This window comes from Felis catus, chromosome C1, assembly GCF_018350175.1.
Source record: "Felis catus isolate Fca126 chromosome C1, F.catus_Fca126_mat1.0, whole genome shotgun sequence".
Lineage (NCBI taxonomy): Eukaryota > Metazoa > Chordata > Mammalia > Carnivora > Felidae > Felis > Felis catus.
The window spans coordinates 46,179,902-46,206,671 of NC_058375.1; the positions used below are offsets into that span (position 1 = coordinate 46,179,902).

At 47.9% G+C, this 26,770-nt stretch overlaps 2 protein-coding genes across 3 annotated transcripts in view; one reads left to right on the forward strand and one right to left on the reverse strand.

Annotated features, from left to right (window-relative positions):
• The window catches only part of C8A (complement C8 alpha chain), a 69,836-nt gene extending 68,349 nt beyond the window's left edge, over positions 1-1,487 (forward strand). The window contains exon 11 of the mRNA XM_019837087.3: positions 940-1,487. Within this exon, the coding sequence (XP_019692646.2) occupies positions 940-1,091 (152 nt within the window). The 3' untranslated portion in view covers positions 1,092-1,487. The remainder of the gene's footprint in view (positions 1-939) is intronic.
• Positions 1-26,770, reverse strand: part of C8B (complement C8 beta chain) — a 54,645-nt gene that overhangs the window by 4,080 nt on the left and 23,795 nt on the right. The window contains exons 9-12 of one of the 2 annotated variants that reach the window (XM_003990136.5): positions 24,976-25,139; positions 17,778-17,931; positions 15,663-15,731; positions 13,015-13,336 (exon numbers count right to left, since the gene is read on the reverse strand). In XM_003990136.5, the coding sequence (XP_003990185.2) occupies positions 13,185-13,336; positions 15,663-15,731; positions 17,778-17,931; positions 24,976-25,139 (539 nt within the window). In that variant the 3' untranslated portion in view covers positions 13,015-13,184. Of the gene's footprint in view, positions 1-13,014; positions 13,337-15,662; positions 15,732-17,777; positions 17,932-24,975; positions 25,140-26,770 lie in introns of those variants that run through there. The other variant, XM_019837086.3, reaches the window with a different exon arrangement.

Here is a 26,770-nt window from a genome sequence, read left to right on the forward strand (position 1 = left end):
GTGGAGACCAAGTCACAGAGGTGGGAAAAATAGAGACAGAGAAGCCTGCTGTGGCTGTCCCACCGGGGAATATAATTACAGAGCTGGAAGGGGCCTGAAGATAATCTAAGCCAATGATATTCACACTGGGATCGGAGGAAACTTGGAGTCTTAGGGGCTGCCCCGGGGGAGCAGGGCAAGGCCAGATAGACACCCCAGCTTCAAATAAAACAGCTGTACTTTCATCTGGTGGCCGTATTGGGGCTCACATAAGATTTCATTTAAGGGGAAAAAAAACCACAGGAATGAAAAAAATGATGGAAAAACTCCAGTGGATTAGTCCATCATTTTCATTTACAGAGGTGAAAACTCAGGCTGAGAGAGGGTCTGCCCGAAGACCCGGAGCCAGTAGGAGGCAGCAGCCCCAGGCCAGGGGATTTTGCATGAGCTGGACTTCCAGAGGCAACCCTTGATCAGTGCCTGTGTTCTGATGCTCTGTGCAGACCCTGTCAACCACCGTGGCCCCAGCATCAGAGTCTGAGGGGCTCTGATTTGCAGACCCTCAGTCAGAAGCCCTCAAGCCCCTCCAGAGGGCTGTCAGGCTGGCCCTTGTCTGTGAATCCTTGGCTGGGCTGTGCTCCCTGCTCTTCACACCCTCCAGTGGCTCCGTGTCATTCTTCCGGAGGAACGTGTCTTCCTGCTTCACTCTGCTATCTATCTTCCATGCAACTGTGGATTCCAATTTCATGAGATGGGCTCTCAGAAGAGGCTCTCGCTCCATCCAGAGTTTCAAATTAAGGGCAAGGCGGTGAGCACAGAGGCCTTGGTTGGCTACGCCAGGCATTTCCCCAAGGAGAGATTGCAGACCACTCTTGGGCAACGGGATGGGCCTCCCTCCTTATAATCCGAGCTGCTTCTTGTATGCTAACCTCCTCCTCCCCTGGCAAATTATCTGTGCAGGAGCCAAGGCGGATGGTCGCTGGAGCTGCTGGAGCTCCTGGTCGGCTTGCAGAGCGGGCACCCAGGAAAGGAGGAGAGAGTGCAATAACCCTGCACCCCAGAATGGAGGCAACTCCTGTCCAGGGTGGAAAGTGCAGACCCAGGCTTGCTGAGGGCCTCTGGGCACAGATGCAACGGATGGCACCCCCTGCATTGACCACTGGAAAAAGACTTCTTTCAGCTGAGGGGAAATGCAAATCAACGTGGACTTTTTCCTTGTCCCGCCAACTTCCAGGAGTAGGACCAGCCTGTGCCGTCTACAACTAACTGTCCTATTACCCACAACATGCAATCATTCAACAACTGGGCACTGAATGTCAACTAGGGCCTCAGTCCTGCTCACAGCACTTCAGAGCATCTGAGAGAGAGAGAGAGAGAGAGAGAGAGAGAGAGAGCGGGGGGGGGGGAAGGGACAGAGAGATTTCAATCCGTGCCTTAGAGGGACTTATAGGATGTTAGAAGTAGGAGGCAAGCAGATCAATGGCCAATAAAACAAAGTATGATGAGAATGGTCTCAGTTCTTTGATCACAATATTTGTTCATTCACAGAACCATTACTAGTTGGGAGAAGCAGCAGATACACTGAAATAATGAGAAAAAAAAATGAAGACTGACTTGGGTTCCGTCAATTTTCCTTGATCTGGGTTCAACATTATTTTCTTTCATTCCCTCAATTAATCTCTTCTGTTCAGGTTCTTCCCACAAATAACACGTTTCCCCCAGTTATCTTCTCAGGGCACTCTATCCTTTTCCTTCATGGTGTTTTTCACAATTAATAACTGTATACTGGCTGCCATATCTCCTGTGACTATTTATGATCTGTCTCCCCTGAGATGCTAATTGTGAGGGCAGGGATTAGGTTTGTGTGGATCAGCAATGTATCCCCAGAGGCCAACGCTGTTCCTTGAATTGGGGGAGACCTAACAAGGATGAGGGGAGGGACTGAACTCAAGAGTCAGTTCAAAAATGTGGTTCCTATGGGTGAGCTCCCCAGACTGGATAATGGAGCCAAAAAATGCTGATCAGTGCACCTTCCCTGACCGCCTGCAGGAGAGCCAATCACACCAGCCTGCCTCAGTATCCCCATCATACTCTAGTCATGTCTCAAATACAGAATGTGTTGTGTTGCACGGACTTTTCTGTTTACCTCTAAGTTTCTCCTAGAGGTGGGTAGCTCTTTGGCAGTGGAATCTGCATTTCCAGTAGGGACAAAAAACATCTGTTGATTGATATATCCTAGTGCTCTCTATCTTTTCAGAATCCTCGATCTTTTTAGGGTAATAATAAGACATATACATGAAACAATTAGAAGGGATTTTAGGGATACAGAGAATTAATCGTTGAGTTAATGTCAAAGGAAGGGCCAAAGGAGGCCAGGTGGGACGGAGGTTTATGTTCCCTGGTGTGTATTTTACATATGGGATGGGGCTTGACCCAGACCTTGAAGGATTTCTGAACGAGGCAAAGAGGGAAGAGGCCTTTAAGATAGAAGCTCAGCATGTAATACAGTTTGAAGGTGAGAAAGAACCTTGGGGGTGTGTGCACATGAGTTGGGAATGGAGAATGGGGGAGAAAGTGAAGATAAATGTGTCATATGAAACAGCACAGTGCCGGGGTGGCTCTGTCAGTTAAACGTCCAGCTTCGGCTCAGGTCACGATCTCATGGTTCGTGAGTTCAAGCCCCGTGTTGGGCTCCATGTTGACAGCTCGGAGCCTGGACCCTGTTTCAGATTCTGTGTCTCCTTCCCTCTCTGCCCCTCCCCTGCTCAGGCTCACTCTCTCTCTCAAAAATAAATAAACATTAAAAAAAATTTAAAACCCCCAGCCCAGTGCCTGTCACATATGGAATTATTAGCAACACCCTTATTATTACTATTGTTACCAGTGTTCATTAAAATTTATAGTTTAGCAGTTTCATTTCTAAAGTCATCAGATCTTCCATCTAAAAGAAGACAACTCCTTTACTGCTCCTCATCCTGTCATGAATTTGTTTTTTCTTTCAAAGTTGATTTACATTAGTAATTAGTTTCTATTCATTACTTACCGGGCAGCGGTGCTTACCCGCTAGCACCTGACGGAGGGTGAGGGGGCAATTTACAAGAGGACATTCAAAGTTGGTCTGAAAGCTGTAGTTTTCAGTTGGAGAGTTTTAAAAACCTTGCTGTCCAGAGGCTGCACCCCCGGACCCATTAAATCCAAATGTCTGGAGGCATGAGCCAGACATCAGTAGTTTTTAAGCTGTTATCAAGTGCACTTCAATTAAAAAAAGAAAGAAGAAAGTAGTCAAGGCTGAGAATCCTTGAGCATCAAGGATTCATCACATGTTCATGGGAACAGGCATATAATAAAAGGGCAGCCAATATACGGTTTATCTCTGTTATCTCATTCAGCCTTATCCAGGACCTCTTCAGATATGTTTTAGGAGTCCTATTTCACTGCTAAGGAAACCGAGTCTTGGCAAGGCTGAGCGTCATGGTCAGCCAAGGTTTGAATGTGCTACATCAAGCCCACGCCCCCCACCTTTGCTCTATGCTGTCTACCAGGGACTGGTAAGACAAGGCAAGGACTTGTAGGATGGTGCCGGGGGCATGGGGAGAGGCAAAGAAGCTCCTTAGGGGGCAAATGTAGGCATCTAGGCGGGAGATGACAACACAGGGATTGAGCACCTGCCTGGATCACCTGTGAGCCAAAACCACCAGCTGAGCAATGCTGTCTTCGGTCACCAGAGCCAGAGAACCACGGCCAGCCTCTGCCTTGCTCCTCGGAGGATGCCGCATCCCCAGCGGTTTCAGAAATCACAATACAAAGGCAGGGGCGGTTTCAGAAGCAGCGACCCTCCCCCAGATCAGTGCCTTTCCCTCTTCAAGAATGCCTGACTCTTGCCAAGCAAAGGGCATAAAGCTTATCAAATGTATTCTACCTCAGGTCCTTTCAGGAGACCTATAATCTAAGGCTTTATAGGTAGTGGATGTAAAAACACGGCTTAAAGATATAATCTTCAGCCTGACAAGGTGTCTTTGGAAAGTAAATTAATGACAGAATGAAAAGCAATAAGGAGGGGCTTTTTTTCTTCTTTGAGAGAGAGGAAGATCTAAAGAGTTGACTCAATGAATCTCTTCTGAACTATATGCCTTTAGGGTGAAGATAATGGACAGAGAGAAAGGGTAGGCTTCAAAAACCACGCTGCAGAAATGAGAGATGGCAGAAGGAAGCTGTCGGGAGCCATGGTAAAAAGGGGATGTGATGTGCATTAGCGGAAGGATGCCTCTCTTCCATAAAGACATTCAGGGCTGCTACCCCTGCACTTGGGAAATGGGCAAAGCACCATGGTGAGCTCTTGTGCCAGGCCCTGAGCCAGGTGCTGGAGACACGGAAATGAATCAGATGTGGTCCCAGCCCTGCAAGAATGCTGGTCGGGTGCAGGAGGCCGGCAATGGCAGTAGGTCCGATGCCAGCAGGATATCCAGAGGGCTGTGGGGGCTAGCCCAGCTGGGGCGGGGGGGAGGCAGAGAGGACAGCCCAGAGGAGGAGAGGATGGCCAGTGGAACCTAGGAAGTGAGTGTGAATTAGACAAGGAAAGAAAGGTCAAGAAGGGGCAGAATAGCACAGAGGAAATAGCATGCAACAAAGCTACGGGGATGGGAACCCACGAGGTGGGTTGGTGGGGGTGGTGATTACTGCTCAGCTCCTTGGTTTGAGTGCTGGTCCTTCTTAGGCTGGGGATGGCTGAGATCAGACCTTGGGTTTGCTCACTGAGCCTTTCCTGAAGGCAGCTGGTGCTTGGTCCTGGGGAAATTTCTACAGATGGCCACTTTTCAGCTCATTTCCAGTGTTCTTGGTGGTTCAACACCCCACAGCCATTGTTGTATAGCTCAAGCGTTTTTAACTGGATTCACAAGGTTCTCTATTATCTGATGCCAATGTACCACTCCATCTTCGACTCCTTTTTCAGATTCTATGAGGCACTGGTACTAAAAATCTATTGCCCCAGGGCACCTGGGTGGCTCAGTTGGTTAACTGGATTGAACTTGGGCTCACGTCATGATCTAGCAGTTTGTGGGTTTGAGCCCTGCATCAGGCTCTGTGCCGACAGCTGGGAGCCTGGAGCCTGCTTCGGACTCTTTGTCTCCCTCTGTCTCTGCCCCTACCCTACTTGCTCTCTCTCTCTTTCTCTCTCTCAAAAATAAACATTCAATAAAATCTATTGCCCCTAACAGGATGTACAAAGCCCTATATGTCTAACTGTTGGCTCTCTGACTTCATTTCCTTCTAGTCACTCCTTCCCTCAATCATGTTGCTCTAGCCATGAAAGCCTGTTTGTGGTTGCTCACACATGTCAAGCTCTCTCATGCCCCAGGACCTTTGCATCTGCTATCCCCTCTGCCCAAAATGCTCATCCCCTAAATCAGCTCATCCAAGACTCATGCCCTTGTTTCACTGAAGTCTCTGCTGAAGTATTTCCTCCCCAAGGGCCATTTACCCTCATTTTTCTTATTTTTTTTTAAATTTTTTTTTTCAACGTTTTTTATTTATTTTTGGGACAGAGAGAGACAGAGCATGAACGGGGGAGGGGCAGAGAGAGAGGGAGACACAGAATCAGAAACAGGCTCCAGGCTCCGAGCCACCAGCCCAGAGCCTGATGCGGGGCTCGAACTCACAGACCGCGAGATCGTGACCTGGCTGGAGTCGGACGCTTAACCGACTGCGCCACCCAGGCGCCCCTCATTTTTCTTATTTTATGGCACTTAGTACTACTACTAAATAGACTCATTTAGTCTTCTATTTTTCTTGGTATGCCTCCTCCCATTACGATGCAAACCTTTTTATGGCTAGACCCCCAGTGCCTAGAATAGTATTTGGCCTGAATGGGGGGTCAACAAATATTTGTTGAATGAATGATGTCCAGTTTAGTTCCTCAAACAGACCAGGCTTTTTGTCGTCTCCAGGCCTTTGCACGCACTACCCAGAAGCCCCCTGCCCGCCAGCTCCCTCTTCTCCTGGCTCTTTGCCAGTACTCTCAGGGTGGAGGTTAGGTTCAACCCTGACCTCTTCCACTAGCCCACACTTCATTGGGTGCTACTCCTTCATATGGCTCTATATTCCAGCATTTTCTGCAGGCTATAACTGTAGCTTACTCGTCTGTCTCCCCACACTAGTGACTTGTTGCAGGGCAGGTGGAAACTCATGTTTACCTTTGGAGCCCTTGTACCTGGCTAGCTTAGTGCTGGACACATAGGAGCTTCCTAGTAAAAGCTTGTTGGATGCTGTTCTCTCTGGTCCCTCTGTGCTGTCGTGTCAGGAATTTGTGAGAGAGAACCCTGTAGAAGACATTTTCACAGGACTTCCGGATCCTGCAAGCTTCCTGGAGCATCAAGGGAGAGCCCACACCATCCCACGAAGCTGGGTAAACTTCAGAGAGAGAGACCACCTTTTCCACTTTAGTGAAGGAAAGCCCATCAAATCGAGTTAAAAATTCTGCATTAGTGGCCTTGGGGTTTCTCCCTCCCCTGGGAGAGATAAAGGAAAACATGTTTCCCTTCTATATTAGCAGCTTAAAGTGTGAGATAAATCCTCTCGCCTAACCAGTTTTTAACAAATGGACTTTGCTGTCCAGTGGCATGATACATGCCTGATGGATCTATTTATCCATTCTATTTCTTTAGAGATAGCAGCTAAGAAGTTTTATCTATTATTTGTCTCCCTCCCCCATTCCCATTTTCCTAACCAAGCATAGAGAGCAAGCGGTTGATGGATGGATGGTGTTTGGGGTAAAAGGGACCAGAATCAGATAGTTTTCAGGATACGAACACACCGGCTTATTAACAAGGAGGTCCATCAGGCAGGAGGTGGCGGGGGGAAGGGGGAGTGGGTACCAGACAATGGCCAGTGATGGATGAAGGAACACTTGGGGTTGCAAGGTGGAGACGTGAGATAACGGGTGGGTGCAGCCGGTGATAATGGCAGTGCCTGGGCTCTGGAGTGGGCTCCTGCCCGGAGGTGAATGTCAGACCAGCCACTCGACTCCCTCTGACAATCCTCCAAGAATTTCCCCCTGCAAACGCAATCCCTATTCCTTCTCCTTTTCCTTTCTGTAAAATGCGGTCGATATGCCCCCAAAGAGACAGATGCTAGGCCGGGGGGGGGGGGGGGAAGAGGCAGATGGAAGGCAGTGCTGGTTCATTCTGCACCCAAGATTGGAAAGGCAGTTGAGAAGCCAGCATGTGCCAGGCACTTGGGATGGCGGCAACCCCTCTGCGTATGTCATGCCGTTCAGTCCTCACACTGTGCCATCAAGACGACTGGCCCAAGACTCTGATGAGGACACTGAGGCACAGAGAGGTAAGTGACTTGATCGGGATTACTCAGCTGGGAAGTGATGGCATTGGGTCCTACATCTCTGTCTGTCTGCCTGCAAGCCCTTTGTTTTCTTTTGAAATTTGTTTTGCGTTTGTTTACTGTTTGAAAGAGAGACAGAGAGAGAAAGCAGGGGAGAGGCAGAGAGAGAGAGGGAGAGAGAGATTCTCAAGCAGGCTCCACAGTGTCAGCGCCGACGACGCAGGGCTTGAAGTCATGAACTTTGAGATCGTGACCCGAGCCGAAAGCAAGAGTCAGAGGCTTCACCGAGGGAGCCACCAAGGTGTCCCGCCCAGAAGCCCTTTGGAAGGCAGGGCTGCTTCTCCACCGCAAGGATGCCAGACCACGGGCCTTTCTCTGCCTCTTCTATGCAAGCGGACAGGCAGGCAGGCACCTGCTATGTGATGCTTCCGCTGCAGCGGGAGACGCGGACACAGCCCTGGGACTGGGGCGGTTTGGCCACTTTCGAGCTGTGTGGTCTTAGGCAAATTGCTCAGTCTCTCCGAGGCTCCTTCTCACCACCTGTCAGGCAGATAATACATCCTCCTCTTGCAGACATTGAGAGGATTAAACTGGATTAGGTATGTGAAAGTTCTTTGTAGCTGGTAATGCCCTCTGCAAATATTAGTTATTATGCTGTTACATTTCCCCTTAATAACCCAGAGCTTGGGCTATAAAAGCCTTCCATGTCCTTTATGAAGACATCTCCTAGGAGCTAAGCTATTTTATGTCTTTCTTGTTCTCATGCTTATGGTAGGTTTAGCACTAAAATATTTTTTTTTAATTTTTTTTAACGTTTGATTTTTTTTTTTTTTTGAAACGGAAAGTGACAGAGCATGAGCAGGAGAGGGGCAGAGAGGGAGGGAGACACAGAATCCGAAGCAGGCTCCAGGCTCCGAGCTGTCAGCACAGAGCCCGACGCGGGGCTCGAACTCACAAACCGCGAGATCGTGACCTGAGCCGAAGTTGGAGGCTTAACCGCCTGAGCCACCCAGGCGCCCCAGCACTAAAATGTTTTTAAAACAGTCTTAAATTACTTTTAAAAATCAAACAAACCAACCACTGTTCTTGTTGATGTTTTGAGAATCCCCAGAAATAACAAGGTCAACGATACAGCTAACTATGGAGTGCTGACTTTGTCCGGGCGTTCACATATGCTCCCCAAACTCCAGAAGGTTAGCTACTGTGACCATCCCCATCTCACAGATGAGGAAATGAAGGCACTGCACAAAGCCTTGCACAAAGCCACACAGCTAATAAGCCACAGAGCCAGACAATGTCACAAATGCAGGCAGTGTGGCACCAGAGTGCACACTTCTAACAACCTCACTACTCGGCTTCTCTTGCTCTGTGTTTCCACCTCCGCCTACGAGGTTGGGACTTTCCCTGGGTATCTCAGTGAACCCTGAATTTCCAAACACCTCAATATGGAAAGATGACTCAAAGAGGAAAACACCAGACAGAAAAATCTGACTTCACGACAGCATTCGCTAAACGGGGAATCGCAAAGACGTATGGTATGCTAGGCCAATGTGTTACTGTTTTTCTTTTAAGTTTATTTATTCTTAAGAGAGAGAGAAAGAGAGAAAGGGAGAGAGAGAGAAGAGAGAGAGAGAGAGAGAGAGAGAGGAGGGGCAGAGAGAATGAGAGAGAATCCCAAGCAGGCTCTGTGCTGTCAGCACAGAGTCCGACACGGGACTCAGTCCCACAAACCATGAGATCATGACCTGAGCCTAGATCAAGAGAAGGACGCTTAACCTACTGAACCACCCGGGCGCCCCCAGTGTGTTGCTGGCTTTAGGTGGGCGTTCTAGGTTTCAAACGAATCCATAGATGAAAAAAAATGAGGTAGAGGCAGAATGCTAGAAGATAATGTATTTTCTTTTTGGTTACTCTTTGCTCATTTTCTGCCTCTGCCACATACGGGGCGCGGGCCTTTAACCCTTTGGAGCCTTGGCTTGGAAAGTCACCTGGAAATGTGCTTCTCAGGTTTACCCCCACCAAGGGTTACAGACTTTCCCACTCCCTTCCTCTGTAAAGGTTTCCCGGAGGTCTCTGGTGGTCACGAGTGGGTGTCACCAATACCCCTACCTGAGTCCCAGCAGCCCCCATCTGACATTGACTATTTCTCTGCCTCTTTCATTTCGATCTTTTTTGCAGCGCTGCCCACAAAGCTGGCTGAACGTGCCTCCCCCAGCCACTCCCATGTGGGTTATCCCAGGGATGTACCAACTTTCATGAGGCTACCATTACGTGTCACTAATTCATGAAAGTTTCTCACTGGCCAAGGAAGGTTCTGGCCCACTCCCATTCCTTTTCGTTGGTTAATGAATTCATGCGATAATTATTTATTTTTGCCTGCTGTGCCGGGCACTGCACTGGGTTGTTGAGATATAAAAGAAAAGTAGGCACCATCCCTCCTTCATGGACATTATATTTGAGGAGGAACAGGAGCCGGTAAATGAGTAAATTATAACACAATGTCCTTAAAGCCTAGACAGGCTGGCAAGTAGGCGTGGTGTCATTAAGGACATCTTCAGTCCGTAAAACAAAATCTTTCCCCCTCAAGATGCTAATCAGAACGTCCCCAGGGAGTCCTGGCTGGTGTCCCAAGGGCTTTCTCCTGCAGGCTCACTCTTGCCTGAGAGCTTTTCGAATAAGTGCCTGGGAACAGCCCAAAGTTCTCTTCTTTATTTATTTATTTAAAAAAAAAAATTTTTTTTTTTCCCAACGTTTATTTATTTTGGGGACAGAGAGAGACAGAGCATGAACAGGGGAGGGGCAGAGAGAGAGGGAGACACAGAATCGGAAACAGGCTCCAGGCTCTGAGCCATCAGCCCAGAGCCTGACGCGGGGCTCAAACTCACGGACCGCGAGATCGTGACCTGGCTGAAGTCGGACGCTTAACCGACTGCGCCACCCAGGCGCCCCCAAAGTTCTCTTCTTTAAAACAAAGATGGCATTCTCCTCTGGATTCTGTGCCAGGAGATGCTCTTTCTCCCAGCCTCAGCCACCCACCTTGACTTCCACAGGCAGCCCATTCGTGGTAAGGATCCTGTTTCCCTCCGAAGCTTTCTCTACCTGTCACCTGATGATTATATTAATATCTACCCCATCAAACCCAGATAAAGATTAACTGAGATAATGTAGGTTAAAAGACTTCATAAACTGAGCAGCTCTCTATAATTGGCAGCTATTATTATTATCACTATTGTTAAGATAATTATCATCATTATTATTCCCACAGAAGTTATGTTATTAGCCCAAGGTCACACAGAGAGGAAGCAGAGCCCGAGAGCCACCCCTCCCCCGCCCCCACCAGCCCCAACATCTAGCGCTCGGCGAAGCTCCCAGCGTTTCAGAGATTCACGTTCTCGGATGCAAAACTCTCCCACACCCAGGTATACTGTGCTGTGTTCCAGCTTCCAGGACCACTGCCAAACTACCCTGCCCGGACTGGGCCCCACGGATCTCGTGCCTCCTTCACAGGTATGTCCGTGTTGGCTATGGAGCCAAGGTTTGCCAAAAGCACAGTTTGCATTTATTTTGTTTAATTCTTACATTATGCTTCAGCCTCCTCCGAAATGCATTTGTTTGCAAGAAGAGTCACGAGGGGAAGTTCAGCCCACGAATAAGAATATAATTATTACACAGTTTAGCGGTACCTAGGCGTCACCTGGGTATTCACCGGTGCTCCGAAATTCAATTGTTTCTCCTTCAAGACCATATTTAATAGGATAAACAATTTCTGCTAAATGCAATAAACGTGAACCTGGGCTGTCATCTCCATAATCAACTTAAATTTCCCATTAGAAGCGGTGGCTGTGATTGAGATTCAGAATTTAATTTGGCGGTGCTGGCTTCAATGTGCTAGTGTGGGCTTCCTGGGAGTTTCCCATCAACCAAAGACAGAACCACTCTTTCCCGTCTCTGGGGAATCTTAAAAGAAGATAGATTATAACTCAAGAAAATTATACAGCTTCGGTATAATGAAAGAGATAAAACATTATTGGATTAGCCTGTTGAAATAACAGCAGACGGTAAAGCAATAATATCAAGCCAAACAAGGGCCCAGAGCCGTCAGCTCAATTGCAGGGACACAGGGATGCGAGAGGGCAAGGCAGGATCAGCACGCTTGCTACAACAACCCCCTTCCGAGAATCGGCTCCTTCCGGTGTTTGTTCCATTGACTCAGTTCCAGATAGCTGGTCAGGCCCGACTGGTGGGTGCTGACCCATGCTTTGGTGTCATGAATGTGTGAAGGTCATAGGCCCCAACGCCTAGCCCAGAGGCAAACTCAAAGCAGATGACGTGGCTGGAAACTAACTGATTGAAAACGAGCCGGATTAACCAATTCACCTTCAACCATTTCCGGCCCCTCCGCCCACCCTGCCCTCCCCCCCCCCCCATGTGATCTCAACAAATTCACAGGAAGTTCTGCAAAGACAGGGAGCATCCAAGAGTAAACAAAATACAAAGGGATGTTTTAATGTGATAGAATGAATGAGAGCGATAGAGCCTAAATGATCACTTGACTCAATCTAAACAACAAAAATATTCTGGTTTTTAGTAACCTAAAGATCAATTGACTGCCCTCAAGCAACTTCCCCCCCGTCCCCCACGCTCCAGATGGGATTTGCACAAAATCCTGAGTGAGCAAAGTGAAACATACAGAGGTCGGGGAAGGTTCACACTGCACACTGCCCCAGAGCCATTAACTTGAACTTCTTCATGTGTCTCCGTGTTCTCTCTTCCAGCCACTACAATATCTCTCCCCTTCCTCCCTTCCTCCCTCCCTCCCTTCCTTCCTTTCTTCCTTCCTTCCCTCCCTCCCCTCCCCCCCCCCCCCACCTCCTACCTGCATTCCTCTGTCTGTCTCTCATTCAGTTATCAATTTCCCTTGCTCTTTTCTCCAGCTCAGGGCCTTCTCTAGGCACCTGCTCATGTCACAGCAATTCAGCTCCGCCCCGGAACTCTGCTTCTGACATGCACAGCCTTGCCTCTCCTTTGCTCAGCATCAAAGGGAGCTGAGGAACCAGGATCCACTCTCCGCGGGATGCAGGGGGTGGAGACTCAATAACACAGGCACGCACATGTGCGCGCACACACACACACCCCACTTTCTCCTACATTTAATTTCGGAAAAAAATTCATCGTCAAGAAATGCCCATGTATGGAGAGCAAGGGAGCATCACAGTTAAGAGTCTAAACCTCTGGAGCCCAAGTGCCCAGGTTCGTAGCCCAGCTTTGCCACTTCCTAACTGTGCAACCCTGGACAAGCCACTTAACTGTTCTAAGCTTCAGTTCTGCAGCTGCTGAATAGGGCTAACACGGCATCCACCTCGTAGGGCTGTCATGAGGATGGAATGAATAAACACACTGAGCACCGAAGCTGGCACAGTAATCATTCGATACATATTCACTGCTATTGTCACTGAATAAGACCATGCGGTCCTCAAGGGAGGAAAAACTTAATAGCTAGCCACTGATTCATCATTGGGTACCTACTATGTGCCCTCACACAGTGGGACTTCAGTGTGAACAACTGCTAACACAGTTTCTGGCTGATAATACACGTGAATGGGATAAAATTATACAGACGAGCAAAGGGAGGATTACCGAGATTCTTAAGCCCTTAAGCAACGTGTAGTTGACGTTGAGCTATTTGTTCAAATCAACGTGCATTTTGCAAATAACATCTTTATTTCAAACGCTCTGAGTGGCACGGCCCTCTACCCTTGGGATGGCCCCAGCTGGGAGCTGGTATGAAGTAACCTGGCCTGAGTTCCTAAGGGCTCAGAGCTCTCGCAGTGTGCAGCCCACAGTAGTAGGTGCTAGAAGCTTTTCCTTCCTTAACAGTTAAGTGTTTCTGAAGCAGGGCCCACGCAGGGGCTGCCTCCATTCTGAGGAGGTGGATGGTTACACTGCCTTTGTCTCGTTTTCTGTCCTCCAGAACACGGAGACCAGTCTGACCAGCAATTCCATTTCCCATCAATGGGGACATCTGTAAGGAAGAAGGTCATCAAACGTTAATCAACCCTTGTTACACCCTGGTGCCCTCTGGGGTTGGGGGTGGGGTGTATAAGCCAAAAGGCTTGGTGAGTCTGCTCAGATCTCCTCTCTACAGTCAGCTGTCCTTTTTGCAAACCGTGGTACTCGCCATATTCCCTTCTACCACAGAGCTTTTGTAGATGCTGTTTCCCTGGCCCAGTAAACTCTTCCCTCCTCTGTTTATCTGGTTAATCCTACTCGCCCATCAGATCTCAGTTGAAGGATTATCTCTGCGGGGAAACCTTCCCTGACCTCTAACTCCCCACCAATCCATCGTATTTTAAGCTCTTGGAGCATCTTATAGCAGTGACAATTACAGCTTTAAATGTATTTCTGGGACAATTCAAATAACGTCGGTCTTTCTCTCTAAAGAGTAATCTCCACGATGACAGGATCTATGTATGATTTGCTCGCCACTGAACCCTAGCACCTAAGCTGGCACCCAGGGGGTCTTTAGTAAACATTCTTTGGATGAATGCACGAGTGCTTCCCAGCTGGGTCACCTCCCAGGTATAGGATGCTGGCTAGTTTACTTGTTGTCAAAGTACGAAGCCGGAACTCTGTTACATACCGTAAGCACTGCGTGTTATATGAAATCATAACAAATAATGCACTCTCCCCTCCCTGACATTTGCCTTTCCCATGAGGATTCTGTGGTTGTTGATGAGACTGACAAGTAACCGATTCCATCCACCATGATACATCAGGTGTCTGGCCGAGCCTCTGACGGGCAGTATAGTTCTGCAGACATCACCTAGTATCTCTGGGCCTGCCCCACTGGTGAAACGAGAAGGCGACAACAGGAGGTGTCCAGGGTCTCCTCCAACCAGGAGAAATCCTGTGGTTGTGCGATTACACACTCACTGGGCACAGGACCGTGTGGGCTTGTGCTGGTGGTGGGAGGTGAGCATTTCACTGGCGAGGAGAATGGATAGTGCAAGATCCACCGAGCCCGAACCTGGGCTCCTACACTTACTGTGCGACCTCTGGTCAAGTTAGTGACTCACTGAACCTTAGTTTCTTCATCAGTAAAATGAGGATATTGATGGTACCTACTCTGTCATGTTGTTGTGAGGATAAAAAGATTTAGTGTTATGTAAAATGCACTGTATTTTGCTCTGAAACAAACTAGCCAACACTTATTTTGCTCTTACATGTGTTAGGCATTATTCCAAGCGCTTTGAGGTTTCATGAGAAACTCAAGACAGCTCTAGGAGGTCGGTAATACCACCAGCTCCATTGTACGGATGAGGAGACTGAGGCACAAAGAGGTCAAGTAAATTGCTCAAGGTCACAGTTACTGATGAAACTCAAGCACAAGCTGAGTCCAAGCACTCATCAAGGTGCCTGATACGTAGTACAGTACCTCGTTGTTTTTCTGTTTGTTTTTTATTTTTATTCTTTTTGGGGGGGGGGTGAGGGAGGGGAGGGACAGAGAGAGAGAGAGGGAGACACAGAAACTGAAGCAGGCTCCAGGCTCCGAGCTGTCAGCACAGAGCCCGACACAGGGCTCAAACCCACAAACTGTGAGATCATGACCTGAGCCGAAGTCGGACGCTTAACCGACTGAGCCACCCCAGGTGCCCATGCCATTTCCTTTTTCAATGATATCATCCAAAAGCCACACAGAGGAGAGGAAAGGGAAGGAGGAGTGAGGGGTGGGGGCATATTCAGAGCTCTTAGGTAATAAACTGGCCAAAGACTTTGAGAGCTGGAAAGGATCCCAATGATAGTCTAGTCTTTCCTTTGTTAATTCAGGCCAGAGCACTGAGCACCAACTAGGCTGGGCCATGGGGACTCAGAAGCAAATGGCACATGATCTCTGCTCACACACACTGGGGAGAAAGACACACACAACCCAAAACATAATGTGCTAAGAGCTATATTAGGTATATGTTCAAAGTGTTACAGGAGCACATAGGAAGAGTTAACTAAATTTACTCAGGGGTGGAGGCTTAGAACTTTTACAGAAGAAGGGGCATCCCTGCTGGATTTTGAGGACTGAATAAAAGTTCAGTTAAAAAAAAGAAAGAAAGAAAGAAGGTAAGCATTCCAGAAAGATTCAAAGAAATGACTTGCAAATGCCGTGCATTAACAGTCCTGTAACATGAAGCATTCTCAGGCGTGAAAATAATGAAAGATAAAGTCAGGAGCCAGGATGGATCTCAAATTTCATAGCACCCGGCCCCCAACCCAGCATCCCCTGTGCTCTTGCCCTTTTCAATTATTCTCTAGAACTGCCTAGATTTCCCTTTTCCAACCGACTCAAGATTCCTTACTTTTCTCATAGGTGACCTCGCAGGCTGGGCCCTGGAATCCAACAGGACAGATGCACTCACAGCGGGATTCTGAAAAGACAATGCAGACAGAGTGTGAAACAGAATTCCTGGAGTTCAGCCCTCCACATCACTTTGCCATTAGGTTAAAATAGGGGAAACATTTAGTTGAAGGGTTTAAGATAAGAAGGTCCCATGCTAAGAATACCTACTCCTTCCCTGAGGGTCTTGTGCTCCTGAAGGGTGGTTACTGCCTGTCACGGGGAACCATACGGAGTTGCTGAGGGGAATTACTCGCGAGCTCATGTTTGACCCAGCGGTGTGAGTTTCCAGTGTTGGAAGCTACATTAGTGGTCGCGGAAGCCAATGGTCACTGGTGCTCAATTTCACCCCGAGCCATCTAATTGTCCAGCCTCTGCTCGAACACTCCAGTGATTGGGACCTCACTGTCCTCGGATGTCTCGTCCCACCTTTGGCCAATTCTGGCCCTTTGGAAGTTATTCCTTAAGTTGGTCTGTAACATGTCACCTTGGAGTGACATCTGGATCACACCGAGTCCCTTCACAGGATTATCCTTTAGAAGTCAGGCCCCTGAACAACCCTGTCTCTGGCTTCGTATTCTCTCTCACACTAGTGCACATCCTTAGGTGGGTTCCAGTTTCTAGGTCCAAATTTCACATGAAGGCAAGGGGAATTCAGCAACCCTGGATCATGATGTTGAGCTGATGGGCAGATCCCATTTCTTGCTGACTTCATCCCCACTTCAATGTCTCTGTCCTGACAGCAGAACTTTCCAGCCTTAGGCTTTCACTTATGTCTCCGTTGCTCCCATCCACCCTGTCCAAGAAGCTAGACACATACTCCCCAACCTCAGTTGGGAACAGGTCTCCTGTCTCTGCCCGGTTGAGCTGGCTCTGTCCACAGAGGTTCTGCCCTAACTCCAGCTGGCTCCCTCCCTGGGTGCAGATCTGCTGGACCCAACTGCACCTGACACCCTCTTTTGGCTTCACGCTGGACTGGACTCTTCCTTGGCCATCATGACGGGAACACAAGATCCCAGGCCTCAGCCAACCCCAAATTTGCCCTGCTGATTGCAGTGGCCCCAGATATGGCCCTGGAAGTTAGGAATCAAGTTCAAGGGGCCCATCCTTGCTGCTGCTCCCCCATCCCCCCATCTTCTCACCATGCGTTGGTCAGGATGTGCACAGCCTAGGCCTGCTACTTCAGTTGCGTGATGTTGCCACCTGCCATGTCCATTGTGGCTGGAACCAAGGCATTCCGGCGGCCAGGGTAGCATGACCTAGTTGCCTGCACTCTGACTTCTTGGGAAACAGGCTAACACTTGTCCTACTGGTCAGTACACTTCAGCGGGAAAGTCCAGCTTTCCCACTGGTTTGTAAGCTGGTGGAATCATGGATCCTGTCTGCCAGCGGATTAAGCTGTGGATCAGCCTCGCAGCCCTGATGCCATAGTGCAATCATCTGGTAGGCTTTTTCAAAGGCCGATCCCCAGTGATTCACTTTAACTAGTTCGGGCTGAGACCCAGGGCTTTGTGTTTGCGCAAAGCACCCTGGGTGATTCTCACATGCAGCTCGGGCTGAGATCTGCCTTAGAGGAACATCGCGCTATTTGCCCATGAGCAGCACCTGAGTAGGGGCGGGGGTGGGGGGCGGGGCGGGGGGCCTCTGTCCAATCCCACCTCATTGTGCTCCAAGGAGGCGGAGACTTCAGCAGTTGTGAGCCACACCCTGGCTGCAGATTAGAACTACCTGGAAAGGGTTTACCCTTCCTGATGAGGAGCTTTCTCCAGATTGTCACACAAGGATCCAGGTGGGGGCCCGAGCATCAGTAGCTCTGGGTCTCTTGAATGCCTGTTCAACATGGAGAAGCTCAGTTTACGAGGCTCCAAATGGCCAGGGGGCTCTTTTTGTCCCCCTGAGAAAGCAAAGAGGACTTCATGACAGACCCTGGGGCCTCAGGAAGAGGACCAGGGATTGATCTAGAACTCTACTTGAGATACTCTGGAGGGCATATGGATTTGATGATGTGTTCTGGCCACAGCACCAGCCCCTCCAGATAACGTCCTTCACAGGGACACCAGCTGCCTGGAAACGGTACCTTTCAGGACAGGAACTCCATTCCCTTGGCAAGGAGCACAGTGGCAAGAGCTGACTTCCTTCTGAAACTCCTCCAGGGCCCGCTTCATGTTTTGCCTTACTGTGCTGGAGTAGGCGAAGTCTGTGGCCGTCACCAGTTCATACAGAGGCTCTGCCTGGGGAGAGGAAAGGGATGTATTTCAACAGAAAATATTCACCAAATAGAAGGATAACGCAAGGGTCCGCAGGAATGAGCAAGGGGTCGGTGCACGGAGACGGGTGGATTCATCTGGAACCAGATGGATGCCCCATCCTCTGTGTGAACCATCCTATCCAATATCCACAGATAAACTCATCTGAGATCAGGTCAACTCTTACTGAATACCTCCTAAGTGCCAGGCGTGAAGCATGAGTAATGAGAAAGATAAAATCCACACTCTCAAGAAACTCGGAGTCCAGAGATAGAGACACGGTAACAGATTCTTACAGCACAGCAGGTCCGGAAACGGTGGAAACGTGGAATGCGGACAGAGGAGCAGATGGTTAACCTGCCTGTGGTTGGGGAGAGGAGGTGACTTTCAAGCAGCTCTTTGAAACTGTTCTAGAAGTTTTGTCCCAACATGGCTCCCCCGTCCCAACTTGGCAAGAAGCATTCACGTCATGCAAGAACCACCATCACGAAGCCTTTCCCCAGCTCCCAAGTTCACAGAGTATCTTCCCACTATGAAGTGCTCAGAATACTGTCCAGTGCTCATCTGATACAAAGTCTCTTTACCCAATACAAATTCCATCTCTTTGCTCCTCTGTGGTCATTCATTATTATTATTTTATGTGTTGAAATCTCTTTTCCTTCTTGAATTAAGAAGGTAAGTTGCTGGAGATCAGGACTATATACTGCTCAGCTCTGGGGTCTAGAGTCTAGGGTCTAGCCCCAAGCTTAGTGAGAACAGCTAATAAAAGTGGATGGTCAACGAAAGGGGGTGGGAGGCTTCATCAGGGCAAAGGCAGCTGGCTGGGAGGAGAGGGGCGGAAAACAGAAACCTAGCCACAGAGAGCGAGCCGCTGGTCACCAGCGAACCTGGCAGTGTGCGACCAGAGGAAGCCACACAGATGGCTGTGGGCTAGGAAAAGCCTGCGAAGAAGTGCAAAGAGGTAGTTAAAAATGTTTGGAGCCTCTGGGTCCTACTTTCAGCTCCAGGGCCAGGTTCCTCTCCAGATTTTGTCTCTGTTCCTGCCCTAATCCAGCTCTGGAGAGTTTAGGGTCTAAATGCAGGCAATCATACCTAATAGAAGCCTCCAGTGGGAAGAAAATTGCTTCCATTTCTTAATGCGTCCGATGCTGACCTTCGCTCCAGTGGGCAAAGCAAGGCCCCTCGGTGGTCCCATTGTCTCACCGTTTTGTGGTCAATGCATTGATCCAGAGGCGGTTTGCAGAAGCGTCCAGCCTGCTGGCCGCACGTGGGGGAGGGAAGGGGGGTTGGCTGTATACCAGTATGAGCTCCTCCAACAATCCGTATTCCCTATCAGAGCACCTTGTAAGGCTGCCTTTAACCCCCCAGGCCTTCTCCTACCAGCGCGGAGATGCGCTCCAGGACAGAGAGCAAGTCAGTGGCAGAACCCGAATAAACCTCCTCCATGTGTTGTGTTCTGGAAGCTTTGCTGACGGTTCACAAACGTGAGCCCACTCCGTCCTCACAAGGTAGCAATTATCAGCCCCGTTTTCCGATGAGGTTAAGTGACCTGAACAAAGTCAAAGAGCTCATTAAATAGTATTTCCAGGACTCTAACCCAAAGCTTTTGTTTTTCTTACGAGCTCGTGATAATTATTGATAAAAATGGCTTCATTATTCCCATTTTCCAATTCCTATACCAGCGTTCCCCAAATTTTGCAGACTGGGGTTTGCCTTGGAACTGAGCAGCAACTCCTAGGACTCTATAGCTCCCTTTTAATTCTAAGTTAATATGGCATGATTGTCCCTTCTGTCGTTCCCTGGCCGTTCTTCTTTCGTTCATTTCTCTCTTTTCTCCTCTTCTTCCTTTCTCCCCCGTCTCTCTTCCTTATTTCTCCCCCCCAAAACACAGTCCTAACTACTCATATTGACCACTGGGTCCTACGCACACTTGCCCTTGTGAACTTGCCCTTTTATTTATCACATTGCTGCAAAGAGATGGTCCTCGCTATTTATGAACCTCCATGCCCTTCCTTGTGACGGACGCTGGTGATCACCATTCTTAATGGTAACGAATAATTACTGGAATGGTAGCAGTAATCCGGTGCTGAGCTAAATACATCCATTCTCTAATTTAATCTTTACAACAATCCTATCGAGGCAGACAGTCTTCTGTATCCCCATTCTACAGATAGACGAAAAAGCTGTGGCACAGAAAAGTTAAAAAGATGGACCAGAGTCACACAGTCAGTAAGTGGCAGAAAAGGATTCGAACGGTTAGCCTTGTGGTTTGTGTCCTTTCAGTGAATATTTTTGGAGAGTTAAGTGGACAGGTATTTACACCAAAGCAGTGGCATGAGAAAAGTGCAGTTTATTTTCCACTTGCCTCACTTAATAGCATATTATAGGCATTTCCCCATGCTGTTCAATATTCTTTGATACAAATATTTTCCTAGGTATAGATGGTTATATAAAGTGTTGTTTCAATTTATATTCTCATCTCATTTTATGAAAGTGCCCATCTCATTTCTCTCAATGATATCGAGTATTACAATTTTTTTTTTTGAGAGAGAGAGAGAAAGAGAGAGAGAGAGAGAGAGAGAGAGGGAGAGAACCTCAAACAGACTCCACTCTCAGCACAGAGCCCTACACATGGCTTGATCGCATGACCCGGGGATCATGACCTGAGTTGGATGCTCAACCGACTGAGCCACCCAGGCGCCCTGTTGAATATTATAGATTTTTAATCATTGTCAATTTGAGAGGTAAAAAAAATATCATGTTGTTACTTTTTCATTTCTTATTCCTAGGAAAGTTAAACATTTTGCATATTTATTCGTCATGTTAGTGCTAAGAGTTGTCTATTTCCTTTGAAATGTGTCTTTCTTTTTTTTTTAAATTTTTTTTTTCAACGTTTATTTATTTTTGGGACAGAGAGAGACAGAGCATGAACGGGTGAGGGGCAGAGAGAGAGGGAGACATAGAATCGGAAACAGGCTCCAGGCTCTGAGCCATCAGCCCAGAGCCCGACGCGGGGCTCGAACTCACGGACCGCGAGATCGTGACGTGAGCTGAAGTCAGACGCTTAACCGACTGCGCCACCCAGGCGCCCCTGAAATGTGTCTTTCTTAGAAATTGTATCATTCTTTATACATTTAGGATTTTGTTTGTGGCAAAATTATCTTGTGGGGGTGTTACCTGTCATTTACTTACATTCATGGTTTCCTTATTTGACATCCAGAACTTATTTTGGGGGGTGCGCTCCAATGGCTTGAGTCTGACATTATCTTACCAGGCAATGTTACCACAACATCTGTATTTTAACCCTTCTCTTGGTCAGAGTAATTTGCCGTTCGAGAATCTTTGAGTACAGCGATTTAGAAAGGTACGGTGGTCACACCTTCAGAAAGGTGTGATTATCACTGTTACCAAGTGACCATCTGCTTTTCTTTCTGGATACATAGCAGGGTTGCAATTCCCTGACATTCTAAAGGGCAGGTTTGCAACATGACTTGTTTTGAGCAGTGGAAAGAGAGCAGAGGGGGCGTCCTTTCCAGGGTGAAGCCTTCAGGACAGAGTGAAGGGACATATCCCCTTCCCTTACCAATGCAGTGGTGATCTTCGGAGCGTATGACCACATCAAGCCTCCGTGGCCCGGATCCCTGAGTGGCAATGCGGAAAGCCCCCTCCCCGATATACTTTGGGCCTATTGCGTGATTGAGAAATAAACTTGTGTTGTACTCAGTCCCTAAGATTTGGGAAGTTTTTTCACTGCAGCATAACCAATGCCTTCCTGACGTCTGTGGGAACACCATTCACAACTATGTCTTTTCCTTCTACTCTGGGCAATGCCTGAGCTCTATACAGTAGCTTCTCCGTCAGCTTGGACCTCAGACGACAACCTAGCCACCCTGGCTACTTATAGAAATGCTCACAAGTGGTTGAGTTTGTGACTAGGTTTGCCAGTCCAACACAGAATCTCCCCAGTTAGAGCTGAATTTCCGATAAACAACAAATGATTGGGTCATACCAGTATGTCCCATGCAATATTTGGGGGTATGCTTATATTAGGAAATTACCCATTATTCGTCTGAAATCCAAATTTAACTAGAGGTGCTATATTTTCCATTTGCCAAACCTGGCCATTTCCATGTGACTCCTTTAATAATGCAAAGTGTCTTGGGGATTTTGTTTTATCCTTTAACGGCCGTTTCTCTGGGCCCCGAGCTTCTCCTTCGCGACATTGTCACTACACTGCCTTCAGGCACTTCATGTCGCAACTACACTGCCTTCAGGCACTTCGTGTCGCAAAGAATTCTAAGACCAGAACCACCTTTATTTTTTTTAGAATAGGTTTGTTTCTAAAAGTTAAAAAAAAAAAAATCACATCACAGGATGTGTTTCTGTATTGTTTTGCTCTCAGTACTTTTGCCCACTTTTCAACGAGTTCTGCATTTTGTGACATCAGCTCAGGGACATTTCCCTTATTATGTCCGTGATGAATGCCATCTTCAAATTTAATCTTGTCTCTTTCTCAGGAAGAAGTCCTTGAGTTTCAGATTTCTCCTTCTGTACTCTCTTCCATCATATTTCTTTTACGTCATTGTTTTAATCTCTTTGCCTTTCGCTGCTACATTATGAGAACGGTTTTATGGCGCCTTCCCACATCACTGACTCAATTTTCTGCAGTGTCAATTCTGTTCTTTACAGTCTCCAACGTAGGCTTTCCTCTGCTATTGTGCCTTTGGTTCCGTGTAGTCAGCCACTTCCTTTTTCATCTGAGGAGTGTCTAATATCTCAGCATCTCTTTTTTCTTTCCCGAATTCCTCATTTGCTTAAAGCTTACGATAAAAAGGCAAATGCATTCCAAAATTCACTTCTATTTTTCCACTTTTAGATGTAGGCTTGTCTTCTGAATCTTGAAGGTAATTTCAGTCTTTTGCGTTTGGAGTTCTCTTTCTGTGTCCACGGCTATTTGTTAACTCTGGGCAAAGAGCCGTTTCTCTGGGTCGAAAGTCTATCAGTGAACAGGGCGAGGGGGCTCTTCGGTGTTCTTCTTCCCTGCCCACCTGGCTCCTACGCCAATCGTGTTTCAGGTCTTGATCCTCAAGAATGCTTTATGCATGCGACCCCTGGCCAACACTCTGTCTAGGAATCGCCTGTCTAGTGGCTTCTGCCGTCCTGGAAAACAGTCGCCGCTCTAACTACCTGGCGGGCTGACTCTGCAGAGAAGAATTATTGTGAGATAATGTGGAGGCATCTGCAGTTTTCTCTTGCTGGAAAGAGTGCATGGAAGAGTGGGATGTCTAGAACATACGTTTCCAACTCACAGCAGGGACTTACAAAAGGAAGGGCTTAAAAGTCTTCAGTAACCTCACCTCCCCAACTCCCGAAAACATCTCTGCTTCCTTCACCTTTTCCGCCTTTCAGCCCACACACCCGACAGTGTGATACTTTCTACTACATCACACACATGCTGGGCCTCTGTGCCTTTGGTAAAGTGCTGCATGCCTAAGACCGTGTTCAGGCCTGAGATGCTTAGCATGCTGGCCTGCCCTACCTGTCTTCCTCTCTTCCTTCCTCTCTCTGTCTTTTTCACACACACACACACACCAGATCACATCACATGCCTGACACTTGACATTCCCAATGCCCGGTCTGGCACATCCAACCCATTCAGGTAGGTGACCAGGGAAAACTCCATTAATTCTCGCTTTTGGGGAAAAAAAAAAAATTCAGGTAAGGTGTAAGTGACAAGTAAAGACCAGGGATCTATTTTCCCCTGAGCTCTGTTCACTCCCATGCCCATCCGTGATTCCAAGCAATGTCACCACACCATCAGCCAACCCCAGAGTTCTCTGGAGCTGCCTACAACCTACAGCTGACTTTATTCTCCTTGATGCGTGTCAGCAGCTGTACCCTAAGTGTCACTACTGAAAACGGCAGAGGACAGGATTTGAATGGCAGCCTTCTGTTCTGCAGAAACTATGCATTTGACATATAAATTAAGACACTGGGCAACTTCCAGGATTGGGAGCTGCAGAGCATCACGTGAAGAGCTCCGGTCCCTCGTCACCCCTCCTTGGCGGCAAGACTAGGTCCCGGGGGTGGGGTGGAATGGATGCCAAACAACCAGTGAGTGTACAGACAACAGCAAGGAGAGGATGGCCCGAGATGGAGCACGGACCCTGTGCAGAAGTCCCCACAGGCAAGGGCCTACTACTGCTGATGTGTATGACAGTCCTGTTCTGGCAAACGTCCTCCTAGTTTAAGGTTGCAAAACTGCTCTTGTGTGGGTGACGGTTGGTTGGGATCATTCGTTTTTATTCACCAAACCCACAGGAAAGTCTGGAGGGGAGGGAAGAGGTCAAAGTCTCCGGCCCAGACCTAACAGAGACTCTTGAGCAGCCACAGATGGATGCTCCCTCTGTGACCTCGATTTTCATCAGCCACAGAACGGAGGTAAGCACACGCAATTTGAGGATTAGATGCAATAACGTGCCCGAAGACCCTGGCAGAGTGTCAAGAATATAGTAGGTGCTCAAAACGTCACTGATCACCGTGAAGTATTACCCTGTCCTGTACGACGGTCATGGCTGCCCGGGTCTTACCGGTTAGCACAGAGTGTATGTTTCACACTTGCATCTCTCTGCCTCTCCTCCAGCGGCTTAGTTCCTCTCACTCTGCAGGAAGTTAGCAACTATTTGTTGGTTGAATGAATGTTAAAATACGCAAATAATGCCTGGAGAGAGTCTCTGACCAAATGGAAACAGTATCAATTTAAGAAGGCTGGAACTAGAAGCTGATGGTTGATTTCCTTTAGCAACTTGGGGGCCTGAGTGGGAGGGAGTCAGGGGTCTCCAGCTGGTGCCCAACAGTTATTTTGTAATCGGTCCACTCCAGATACATTATCTACTATAATGTGTGTGCCTTGAGATTAGGGTGTGGGTCTTCTTGAGCTCTGTATCCCCCAGCCTGGCTCCTAGTAGCCCCTCATAAGCTGTTTACTGAATAGAGGAAAGGGTGGAGAGAGCAGCTCCCCAGATATACCTTAATTTTGATGATGTCTGGGTTGTACTGCACGGCGTCTCCCCACTCCTGCATCAGGTCCGCGGTCGGCAGCTCCTTATACGCCAGGGCGGTGATGTGCTCACTTGCCCCTCCTCGCACAAGGACCACCAAATCATCCACCATGGTGTCTCTCTTGTTTCTGTCTGGAATCGACACAGAGATCTGGCATGTCAGGGGATCCACTTCGGCACCCTGGAATTTGCTGCAACCCAACCTAGTTACCATGATATTCACTAAGCTCATCCTGGAGGTGCCAGTAGACAAGATGCAATCCCGCCAGCAAAGAAGTCACGGCGCAAAGGGCAAAAGGCAACTCACCCAATCAAATAGGACACAAGTTGGGGGCAGGATAAGGAGGGGACATCTATAAACGCCAGTCACTGAGTCTATGGAAGATAGATACCTGATGGATATTCATAGATATGGAGAGATTGATAGGTCATAGATACGTAAATAGGTTGATAGGGAGATAGGTTATGGATCATTAATGTGTCAGCCAGTAATCTAAGTGTTGCATTAACTCACTTAATCTTCACAATGAAATAGGAACTATATAATCCTCATTTTGCAGATAAGAAATCTCAGGCACTAGGGGTGAAAACGTTGATCCAGGTAGCCTTGCTGAAGCTCTAAGCTACATCTCTTCTTTGTATGGGATAACAGAGGCGGGAAAATTTGTAAAAGCTGGGCTTTGTGTGTGATAGACACCCACTAAAGAGCGTCTACTATAATATGATTATTGTTTTGATCTAGGTAGAGTTTCCCAGAAGGCCCTCAATCATATCAGTGAGTCCTTCCCATTCTAATTTGTCCATTCACCCCATGCCAAAAGAACTGTGTCAAGTGACCACTTAGCTTTGAGCCCGCAACCCTGTGCACCATAGAAAGGAGTCTTGTATGCTGCTGGTAGGGGGAAAGCGGCACAACCGTTTTAGAAAACAGCTTTGCATTCACTAGTCCAGAAAAAGTACACGGTCTACAACCCAACAATTCTACTCCCGGGTGCCTTCCTTGCAAAATAGTTGCATGCGTGTGCCAGACAAGCACAGAAGAATGCTCTAGCAGCAGCGACTGCACTTGCGTGAAACGGGAAATAACTCAAATTCCACAGTGGAACGGACAAAGTATTATATTCATACATGAAAATAGTAGGCAGCAATGGCAACTAGCTGTAGTTATACACGCATGATAGTGAACGAAAACACCACCACCACCACCCAGAACTGAAAAGAGTATATTCCATCCGTATAAAGTTCAAAAACAAGCAACGCTGAGCCGTATTGGTTAGTGATCCACCTGGTGGTAAAACTATTAAGAAAGGAAGGATGTGTTTAACACAGAAGCAAGGATGGTGTTGTCTCCAAAAGGGAGGGAGGAGTTGGCAGGTGATGAGGGTCCTGCCCAATATCCCATCTAGTGACCTGTGCAAGGGATCACTTTACAAATCTCCTTTTTATTTTTATTTATTTATTTATTTTTTTAAAATGTTTTTTTCAACGTTTTTTATTTATTTTTGGGACAGAGAGAGACAGAGCATGAACGGGGGAGGGGCAGAGAGAGAGGGAAACACAGAATCGGAAACAGGCTCCAGGCTCCAAGCCATCAGCCCAGAGCCTGACGCGGGGCTCGAACTCACGGACCGCGAGATCGTGACCTGGCTGAAGTCGGACGCTTAACCGACTGCGCCACCCAGGCGCCCCTTATTTTTTTAAGTTTATTTATTTTTGTGTGTGTGTGAGAGAGAGAGAGAGAGAGCAAGAGTGAGAGAATGTGC